The sequence below is a fragment of the Lissotriton helveticus genome, chromosome 9, assembly GCF_964261635.1.
Source record: "Lissotriton helveticus chromosome 9, aLisHel1.1, whole genome shotgun sequence".
Classification (NCBI taxonomy): Eukaryota; Metazoa; Chordata; class Amphibia; order Caudata; family Salamandridae; genus Lissotriton; species Lissotriton helveticus.
In genome coordinates, this window is record NC_136070.1 from 570,419,540 (window position 1) to 570,430,955 (window position 11,416).

General features: G+C 48.0%; 1 protein-coding gene across 1 annotated transcript in view; it reads left to right on the forward strand.

Annotated features, from left to right (window-relative positions):
• The first annotated feature begins 232 nt into the window (after positions 1 to 232).
• TMEM223 (transmembrane protein 223) overlaps positions 233 to 11,416 on the forward strand; it is a 20,792-nt gene continuing 9,608 nt past the window's right edge. Inside the window, exon 1 of the mRNA XM_078662111.1 lies at positions 233 to 732. Within this exon, the coding sequence (XP_078518237.1) occupies positions 309 to 732 (424 nt within the window). The 5' untranslated portion in view covers positions 233 to 308. The remainder of the gene's footprint in view (positions 733 to 11,416) is intronic.

The window sequence follows — 11,416 nt, forward strand, 5'->3', positions numbered from 1 at the left end:
AATTACGTGCACTTCTCTGTTTCTAAGGAAATAGCCGCAATTGCGAAGCTTTTCTATATGTCCACAAGTTTAAGAATTGCGAATGTCTCGTTCACATATTCATTCTAAACTAAAACTGTCTCCACTTTAAAGATAACGCAACAATGCTTTCTTGACATTACTGTACATAACTATTGCTGTGCGGACGTACTGGAGTCTCGGCTTCTTGTCTGTTCTCTGTTTCCACGACCTTCCGCACACCCGACTTGTGCATGCCGCGGCTCTGACTATATTCAACTGAGTTCTTTCAAGCGCTGACAGAAGTCATCATGGGTGCCCTTCTGCGCGCCGAAGCCCGGTTTTCTCTCCTCTGTTGCAAAAGGACTCGCTTAGGATTCACTAGATTATTAGGGGGTCAGCATGGCGCCAGAGGCCACCCTGAAACTCAACCACCTCGGGACTTAGTCCTATTCCAGCACCACCGGCCACGTTTCTTCCGCCTCGTGGGTCTGTTTTGTCTCGGCCAGGGTGGCTTCTGGGCTTACCTCGGCCACTACGGGTTTAGTGCACTCAGGGATACCGAGGGGGGTCGTGTCAAGGCGCCAGGCATTCATGACAGCAGGGCGGAGGAAAACAACCCGCCAGAGGCGAGCAGCGCCAAGGAGACCAGCAACTCTAGCACTGGGGGAAAACAGCTGAACTTGGGTTCCAGGTTATGGCGCTACGGCTTCACTCTCTCCTGTTTCACAATCGGTAAGATGCTTATTTGTCTTATGCTGCGCCCTCAGGGAAGCAGCCCATGGTATTTCTCGAACACCCTAAACTAAAATGTTTCCCCCGTGTTTTACCGTTTGGTAAACTTAAAACTGTCCCATAATTATCCTGGGACGTGAATGATAATATGAAATGTCTTTGCCCTTTTGCAACAACTATGCTACCCTGTGAGCACAGTTGAAGGCAGTAAACTCCATGCATTGTCTGGCGACTACAGAGTATGGTTACAAGATTATGAGAAAGAACAAACTGTGACGTGCTGCTAATTTATAAGGTGCAATACAGGTCAGGAGTTCATTTTGTGCTCACAGAATGACTTAATTGACAGCACCTTGCAACATAGAAGAGGTAGGATGGTGGGCACTGATGTTCGGACTTTGGTATTTTGGGGTGTTATAGCACCTGGTGGTGCACTATCTCTGCTCTGGGACATACACGAAGAACCGGGACTGTCCAGATGAATACGGGACATTTAGTCTCTGACCCGACGTTCGCCTGAATCAATTTCGTACCAAAGATGTTGTGGGCTCTAATGCAGAGCTCTCGAGTTTCATTTACATTTAAGTGCGCATGTCTTTGTTTTGTATTCTAGGACTTCACATGGGGCCCAGTTCATGTTGTAAAATCAAGACTGCTATTACTAGAATGCAAGCGAAAACACACGTCAATTCACCAAAATGCTAGGGTTATCGGAAGTGACATTATACACCCCTCATATGACATCACCGGAAATTATGCCATATGACTTTTGACCCTGATGGAATCACAGAAAGTGACACCACAACAATGAAATAAGTGCAAAATGAAAAAGTAGCAAAGAACCCTACTAATGCAGGTAAAACCTACTTTAGTTACCACTCGTGTTAGCTAAGGTGCATCCATCATATGCCACAGTGCCGCGTTTGGCTGGTGCAGATGGAGGGCCTTTTAGCACGTGGGGCATTTATACATGAACTGTGCATATAGCTAAAAAACATAGCGTTGAAAAGCTGCAGAATAAATTGTTTACCAAGGAAAAAAAGTCTAATTTTACTAGCCAAGAAAATGGCACTGGAATGTTACTGACCCGTCCCGAATCTGACACAATTGCAAAAATAGCTTTAAGAAAGAGGTCTACAATATTTCTTACACAATTAAAATAACATTATGCATTGATACCTATTCTATTCAGAGCTGTAGTGCTTTAGTGCTGTTAAACTGTTCAGAGCCCTATTCCATCCCTAAAGGCATTATGACCTGTTTTTGCATTTATTTTTGCTGTTCTACATGTTCCACTGTAAAGACCTATATGACATAGCCCTAACTACACAATTACTTTTGTGTTTCACTAAATCAGATATCAAAACTCTCATCTCTTCCTAGACTACATCTGAAACGATCAACCTCACCATGCAAGAAAACTTGACAGTCAATGAACAATGCAACAATGCCGATTACACGTGGACACATGTAGTAAGCAATAGTCAGGGCTACTGGACTGCTGCAGGGGAGGGCCAAATTATGAGGCAGAGTTGAGTAAATTATCTGGCAAGAAAAGGCAAAATATGAGTTATTTTGCTCATTTTGTGATAGTATTACTTTATGATTTTGTCCTTTTTAGGTCTCGCTACTATATCCCGCAGGGCTTAATAGGCGAGTATATAGTAGGCAAAACAAACTTGACCAAGCGCGGATTTCGTCTAGTTCATGCGATCCAGTCGCGTGAGACGCGCGTGCACGTCAAACCCATCAGCCTCGCACCAGACTTCAATGGAATGCCTCCCAAGCTGTTCCCCTGCCCCCGCCATCAGACTTCAAAGCAATGCGCTCCTGCCCCCCCACAGCAATGCCAAGAGCTTGTTTACAATAACGACATTCTCGTGTTACTTGCAGCTTCGCGCAACATCTCCTCATGTTGTACTCTCCCTTCCACCACCACCATCTCCTGCCTCGGCTCAGATTGGTTGCACCGACAGGGCAGAGATAAATGCTGGTTTTTTTCTTATTCTTATTACCTCCCTCATGTAAGTTTATTCGATGTTATCTATGTCACCCAGTCACCAGCCTGTTGCGCTCGCCAGTGTGCTTCTTCCCACTGTTTCCTTTTGCGACCCCCCCCAATCTCCCCCATGTTGCTTTTATTTATGTTTTGCAGTTTTATATAGTGCGAACTCGACCCGAAGATATTAAAAGAATTTTACATCAGTACCAGTTACATTATTTATTTTATTTTTTAGACAATGATTTTCCCAGAATGACAGGATGTTGAGCCAACGCAGAGACTCTAACCTGGTTCCTCCCCTTGCAAAGCCAGCAGCTCTGGCCATAACACCACATGCTTTCCCCAAAGTTGCATTCACTTTCAACCTCACAACCTCTCTCATTTTGCTTCGGCGTGCTCCCCCCCCCTCGTTACTCCCCTCCACCACCATTATCTGCATTCACCCCACATTGCTCCAGGAACAATACATTGCTGTCGGAAATGAACGCTGTAAATAATAAGATATGTCGGCCTAATGTAAACGTTACGCTGTGAATGTCCGTTCCAGTACAAAATGCCCAGCTTTGCCAAACTACTCGCAGAAATAGTTAGCTGTTGACATCTGTTTCTGAAGTGATTGTTTTTCACGTGCTCTGCAGGTCACCATTTGCCAGCATGCGGCTGCTAGCGCTTTCATCCCTATCACTCCCCCCTCTCCTACTTCCCCTTCCACCTCCCAAACAGCATCGAGCCGTGAAGGCTTGTTTTAGGTCTCGTTTTATTCTTTCTAGCATGTCGCATTAACATTCGTTCTATTATATAAACAGGCACACACAAAGAGAGTTGCACGAACATAACTGCTAAGGTTGCACTACAAGTTATGTGCAGGCCTTTAATACTTCGTTAGTAGTCTTTCTTTTAAGCGGGCAGCATTAACACACGTCTTACATGGAGAGGCTGGCACACACACAGAGAGTTACATAAGCTTAACTGCACACATACACATGCACAGCATCACTCGGGGCCAAGAATGCATCACTCAGCACCACCACAGCATCCCTCAGCAACACCACATCATCACTCAGGGCCAAGAATGCATCACTTAGCGCCACCACAGCGTCACTCAGCGCCACCACAGCGTCACTCAGCGCCACCACAGCATCACTCAGCGCCACCACAGCATCACTCAGCGCCATCACAGCATTACTCAGCACACAACAATATCGCTCAGGGCCACCACAGCATCACTCAGCAACACCGCATCATCACTCAGGGCCAAGAATGCATCACTCAGCGCCACCACAGGATCACTCTGCACCACCACAGCATCACTCTGCACCACCACAGCATCACTCTGCACCACCACAGCATCACTGCACCACCACAGCATCACTCTGCACCACCACAGCATTATTTTAAAAAAAATGTATTTATTTAAAAGATTTTATATAGCGCTGCTAGACCTTAGAGTATCAGAGCGCTTTACATAAGCAGGTACATTATTACATTAAAGTACAATACAGGTATGTTAAGTATCATAAACAGTTTCGAGAGTACAGGAAAATTAAAAGCATATAAAGAGGAAAGTGAAAGAAAGAAAAAAGAGTTAGGATGTAAAGGGGTCAAGAGAGGGGAATAGAGTAGATATTGGGAGAGTTGAGCATAGTGATGGGGGGGAGAGGGGTAGGGTAAGAGCGATCAGTGATAGCAGGGAGTTGAGCGGAATTCAGGATAGATATAAATTAGGATCCCCAGTGTTTATTGAGGAGAAGTAATTTGAGTCTCTTTTTGAAGAGGGGGTAGGAGGGGTTGCAGCGAAGGTCTTTGGGAAGAGCGTTCCAGATCGTGGGGGCATTGCCAGAGAATGCACGAGATTGGGTCTTTTTGGGTTTCGCCTGCCGAAGGCTGCGCTCTGCGCAGCTCTTCAGCGCAGGTGAAATCCTATGTCGTCAATAAGGACTCCTGGAACGTCCCCCGGCTCTCATTGGTTAGCTCCATAAATGGAGGCTAGCCATTGAGTGCCGGATCTGTCCATCAAGGCTGGACCAGATTCGGGGGCGTTCCGGAGATTTTTTCCCAGGGCGGAGTTACGTTTTTTCCCGTTCCCTCCCCTTTCACTGAAAGTGAATTCAGATGCGCTGTCCATTCCCGCCCCCTCCGTGTGCCTTTCCGCCGCCCTTGCTGTCCTGTGCACGTTTCCCGCCGTCCGTGTCCTCTCCCGCCCCCTCCCGCCGTCCGTGTCCTCTCCCGCCCCCCTCCCGCCGTTCGTGTCCTCTCCCGCCCCCCTCCCGCCGTTCGTGTCCTCTCCCGCCCCCCTCCCGCCGTTCGTGTCCTCTCCCGCCCCCCTCCCGCCGTTCGTGTCCTCTCCCGCCCCCCTCCCGCCGTTCGTGTCCTCTCCCGCCCCCTCCCGCCGTCCGTGTCCTCTCACGCCACCAGCGAGTGCCCACCTCGCGATTTCTGCCCGCCTGCCTGCCTAGCGAGGGCCGCCGCGCTGCCCGCGGCGACTCGGAAGTACCTGGCCGGCCGGCCAATCCCTTCGCGGCCGGCCGGAAGTCCCGCACCCGCAGCCCGGGGGAGGGAAAGGGAAGCCTTGCTGTTTGCCGCTTCCCCCTGCCTGGGGGAAGCCTTTGTCGGTGTTGCCGGTCTCCCATGCCTGGAGGGAGACCGGAGAGGAGCCTGACGAGGGTGGAGCGGAGGGGGCGCGGGGCACATTGTGGTGCCCGCCCCCACCGCAAATCCGTACCGGTTTGAAAGGGCTGCCGGCGTCGGATGCCAAAGTCTACACCCCATCCATCAGCCGGCCGCTGGCGAAAGGAGCGGTCTCTGGTTTAACGGAGGTAGGCGACATTTGTTTTGCTTTAACGTGAAAGCCGTCCCGCAGCTGCCCCGGCCTAATGACTGCAGCCCGTGTTTGTGTTTTCATTTATAGTTCCCGCTTCGGCCATGTGGAAGGCGTTATCTTTCCAGCACGTTATAAAACCCTGAATTAAAACGCGGCCTGCGCTGATGTCTGCGGCTCTCTTGTTCGACTCCCCGAAAAGTGATGAATGTGTTCTTAATTGAAGCGGATTGTTTCAGCTCAGGCGAGGGGATGGGGGAGGGGGTGAAATAAATGCCAGGGCAACGGGTTACGGTCAGCCAGCCGTTAGAAAACGACGTTTGTGAATTTCCATCACCGTACATAAAACATATTCCTAATAAAAAATTGCAGAAATTAAAAAAAAAAAAACATTCCTGTCTGCAGGTTTTCAAGGTTACAGTATACATTGACTGAGGCGGCCATATGTACAAAAGTAAATTTACTATCCAATTCAGCTTATGGGGGCTCTAATAGCCAATGGCATGTTCCCCCTTAAATAGTCTTAGTGTTACTTGCATAAGCCACGGGCATGCTGCTTTTTTCATAGATACCTCTTTAAATGAAGTATTGTGGAGTGGGTGCTTTTGAGGCACGAAGTATATACTTGGATTGCTTGTTCTGGTGTTTGTGTGGCAGACTAGTCTTGCCTACATTTTCCATACGCTGTATATGATTTTGTTCACAAAAAACAATGATATGTAAGAATCCAAAATGACTGCACAGAGTAATTGAACAACTGCACTGCAGAATCAAGCACTTCTTCAAGTGGCTCTCACCTGTAGAGCCAGAGGCCGTGGATGCCCCAGACTTTTGACATGATAGGTGTTTAGCTCGACCACCCTGGTCATCATATAGTCTATATAGAAAGTGTGTTGTTGGCGGCCATTTCAGTTTTGTTTCTGCTCACCTTGAAAAGGGCAGAGCCTTTTTTCATCTGAGATGATCTAGGTGGTTGGGTTGCCGATCTCTTGGTCATGCACTCAATTAACTGCGGAGTCCTGAGTGCCTATCTTCCTTTTCCATTGGACGAGCCCTGATGTCAAAGTGGGAGTGGTCAGTATATATTGCAGGCAAAGAGAGATGTTAAATTGGTTATTACATTTTACGAGGCTTAGTAGTTGCCTGCAAGTCATCTTTGGACTATGTTAACGATGGCACATGGCTATGACAAATGACTTGCTCATAATCCTGCTTTCTGCTGAGGATCCTTAAGGAGTTGGAATGGGCTGAGCATGTCATTGTGGTTGGCAGCTCCATGGAACAGTGTGCATTAAAATGCGTACATGGTACCTAGCATGGCATTAGAACAAAATGTCACCAAATGTTATGGTTCTGATGCTCACATCGCTGTGTTTGGCATGGAACAGACTTGGGTGTGCAACATGTTGCCCTGAGTTTCACGTCATGACATCATGTGGCGCATTATGGACTTTTAGGGAGCATTTTAACTAGGCAAGGAGGAAATGTGCCAGGTGTGTCACAGGTGTGAGCTACGTATTAAAGGTAATGTCGAGTCCTTCTCTGACGCTGGTACAAAGGTGGGATGACGAACTGAGTCAATCAGTCAAATAACTTTATTCGCATTTAGTAAATGCATAAAAGTACAAGTAGTTATCACAGTACGAATTGATCAAGGAATAATTCAAAACAGTTAAAAATTAATTGTATACATTTTTCCTTTTAAAAGATATCAACATTTATATGCATCCACATTACTGGAGCTAGCAGCTATACATTTATGAGAGGAATATTTGCAGTAATCAATTTATGATGGTAACACCCTCACGTGTGGTTTGTTCAGAATAGCCATGCACTGGAAACATGGCTGTGCTTGCTTCCCTGCCCCCTGGCTGTGCTTTCTTCCCTGCCCCCTGGCTGTGCTTTCTTCCCTGCCCCCTGGCTGTGCTTTCTTCCCTGCCCCCTGGCTGTGCTTTCTTCCCTGCCCCCTGGCTGTGCTTTCTTCCCTGCCCCCTGGCTGTGCTTTCTCCCCTGCCCCCTGGCTGTGCTTGCTGCCCCGCCCCCTGGCTGTGCTTGCTGCCCCGCCCCCTGGCTGTGCTTGCTTCCCCGCCCCCTGGCTCTGCTTGCTCTCCTGAGTGTGTGTGTGTGACTCTGAGTGGGTGTGTGTGGCTCTCGGTGGGTGTGTGTGGCTCTCGGTGGGTTGCTCCCCCGCCCCCTGGTTCCCCTTACCCTGGTTCCCATTCCCCTGGTTCCCCTTCCCCTGGTTGTGCTTGCTTCCCTGCCACCTGGTTGTGCTTGCTTCCCTGCCACCTGGTTGTGCTTGCTTCCCTGCCACCTGGCTGTGCTTGCTTCCCTGCCACCTGGCTGTGCTTGCTTCCCTGCCCCCTCGCTGTGCTTGCTTCCCTGCCCCCTCGCTGTGCTTGCTTCCCTGCCCCCTCGCTGTGCTTGCTCTCCTGAGTGTGGGTGAGTGTGGCTCTGGGTGGGTGTGTGTGTGTGTGTGGCTCTGGGTGGGTGTGTGTGTGTGTGGCTCTGGGTGTGTGTGTGTGTGTGGCTGGCTCTGGGTGTGTGTGTGTGTGGCTGTCTCTGGGTGTGTGTGTGTGGCTCTGGGTGTGTGTGTCTGGCTGTCTCTGGGTGTGTGTGGCTCTGGGTGTGTGTGTGTGGTAGTAATTGCTGTCTGCTGAGCTCGTCCGTAGGGTACAATAGGTCTCACATTTGCGGGAGATTAAGCTAATGGCAATGTAAATGACAATGCCATTTATTTATTTGTTTTCAAAACCAACACATAAATACAAATTTTGTCATTTACAATGCCAAAAGCTCTAACTTTTCCAAAGGCGAAACCATTGCATTGTAAATGCTTGTTATATTTGAGTTTAGGTGGGATAAGGACAAGGGAGTTGGTACTTCTCAAGGATCTAGTACTCCCTGCTTTATGTAGTTTGCTTGAAAGGTAAGAGGGGGTGTCTTGGTGAAGCGCTTTGTGTGTAATGCAGTACTCCCTGCTTTATGTAGTTTGCTTGAAAGGTAAGAGGGGGTGTCTTGGTGAAGCGCTTTGTGTGTAATGCAGGCAATCTTGAATGTGGATCGGCCTTCAATTGGGAGCCAGTTAAGATTTTTGAGGACAGGGGAGATGTGGTCAAATTTTCTACAGTCCGCGATCAGTCTAGCGGCAGAGTTGAGGAAAGATTTAATCGGTGCCAGGTGGGCGCCGGCCAGAGTGGCGTTGCCGTAGTCAATCCTGGATAGGACAAGAGATTGAACAACAATTTTGAAATCGTCAGCAGGAATTAAAGGTTTAATCTTTTTGAGATGGTGCAGTGAGAAGAGAGCACTTTTCGCTGTATTCTTAATGTGGGGGATGAGAGTAAGGTTCTGATCAACCAAGGGATTTGATAGAATTGGAGGTGGAGAGGGAGCAATTAAGAGCATTGATGTCTTTGATCCAAAGTTGAATGGGGAGGGAATTGTGCTTAGGGGTGAAAAGGATGATTTAGTTTTTTTTAGGATTAAGTTTGAGATGATTAAGATGGAACCAGGCTTGGACTTTCAAAAGAGTGTCACTGAGGTGAAGGATGTCATTGTGGGATTTAATCTTGTAGTATAATTGAGTATCGTCGGCATAGAGGTGGTAACTGATTTTGGCTTGTTTAAGAATGAGAGTGAGGGGTTCCATGAAGAGGTTGAAAAGGGTTTGAGAGAGGATAGACCCTTGGGGGACCCCGAGAGTGATAAGTTGGGGTTTGGATAGACAGTGACTAAGCTTAATTTGCTGCGATCTATTCTGGAGGAAAGAGGTGAACCATTTGAGTACAATGCCTTCAAAGCCAAAGCGATCTTTAAGGGTGTTCAGCAAGGTGGGATGGTGGACCGTATCAAAGGCCGCTGAGAGATCAAGGAGGATAAGTAGTGAGGATTCGCTTTTGTCAAGAGAGCGATAAATGTCATCAGTAATATTGAGCATTGCTGTTTCTGTGCTGCATCCCTTTCTAAATCCAGATTGGTACATGTCGAGTAGATTGAAAGAGGAGATATGGTTGTCTAACTGGGACAGAACACATTTTTCTAGGGCTTTAGATAGGAAGGGAAAGTTGGAGATAGGGCGCAGATTGTTCAGATCATTAGGGTCGGTGGTGGGGTTTTTAAGAATGGGGGATATTTGGCCAAGCTGCACGCAACCGGAAGAGAGTGAGGAGTTGATAATATCGGACCAAATAGGGGCAATGATATGCTTGAGTTCTTGAACTAAATGGGCGGGGAGGGGGTCATTGGAATGTGAAGACGGTTTGAGTTTGGAGATGATGTTGATGATATTGATTTCAGAGATTGGATTAAAAATGCTCCATGAAGCATTGTTTTTAGGAAGGGAGTTCGTCAATAAAGACGCAGACTGGGTACTAGTAAGGAGGGGTTGGGCGGGGTCGAGGTGCTGGAGGGAGGAGGAAGTACGAGAACAGGCGGTGCTAGGGAGGGAGAGTTGGATGGGCGGCGGTGTTCTGGAGGGATGATGGGGAGCGGAGGAGGAAGGTGAGTTTGGGATGGTGAATTGGGTGGAGGGTGAATGGAGAGAGATAGGAGGGGAGGAGAAGGATAGTTCAATGGTGTTTACTTTCTTAGAGAAGAAACTGGCAATGTCTTCGCATCTTTCCACAGAGGCTGCAAGTTTAGGAGGGCCAGAGAAAGTTTGTTTTTTAACAATGTTGAACAGTTCTCTGGGACGATTCTTAGCCTGGTCAAGTTGAGATCGGAGAAAGGTGGCTTTCTTATTGAAGATATGCTTTTTAGGTCTCGGCTAGTAACGCGCTGAAAGCGCGTTCTCGCCAGAGAACTATTGTCGTCGTCTCTGAAGTCTGAGAACACCGAAGGGAGACAAGACCTGGCCGCGCGCAGCGTTTCCCCATAGGATAACGTTGTGCGCGCGGCCAGGTCTTGTCTCCACAGCATTCCAGGGCTGACCGGATCGCGTCGCGCGCCTCTCTGGAATGCAGGGGGAGTCTGCAGAGAGGCGCGCGGCGCTGATAAACAGGCAGGCACTGAGAAAACGCTTTAATGCCATCAGGTCCGGTTCGCGCAATGTAAATGCGAGCACTTTAAAATTTTACACGGTTGTGATAGTTGACAATTCTCTGCATTGCTCTTCAAAGCTGTGTAAGGCACTGGCTATGGTGTGAATAGAGCTCAGTTTAGGAAAGTGGCGCTTCACCGGCTGTGAGTTTACCAGTGCGTGGTCCTTTGGGCTCTCTCTCCGTGGGATTTTTGCAGCTCTGACGCACTCTAAAGAAATGTTGCTGCTTATGTACAATTATGTAACTTTGAGCCATCTTGCTGTTTGTTTACTAACACCTGGAAAAGGTCTTCGTGGTAGTGCTTAGGCGCTGGACAAACTACCCGCCTGGGTGCTGTTAAGAGAGCTGACCTTGGCTGCCTTTGGTGTTGGATAGGACAGAGTGCATGCCGACGTTAGTTTACTTCTGGTTGCAGCGGTGGCTCGGCCAGCTTGCCTCGACGCGTGGCTTACCATCTCATCTTCTTTGTGGTCACCAAACATTTAATAAAAACGTGGATAAAAAAAATCAGTCTCAAAGGCCTTATAGTGCTGTCAGCTTCTAAATCTCCTTTTAGAGGGTAAAACATTTTATTATAGCCGTTGACGAAAGAAATGGGAATGTGACAGGGTTTTTTCTGGATAAATAAGAAAACATCTGTGCCTCGTGGGTATGCAGAGACTAAATTTGCTACCTGTATCTTAGTTTCAGCATAAAATCAAGACCGAGTGCATATTGTAAGCTAGGACAAATAAATACTGGCAGCCCAGAGATGCGGCGTTGGTTGTACCGTGTAGTCTTAAAGTGTTGAAGTGTTTATTTAATACTTCAAATAGCTTTTTA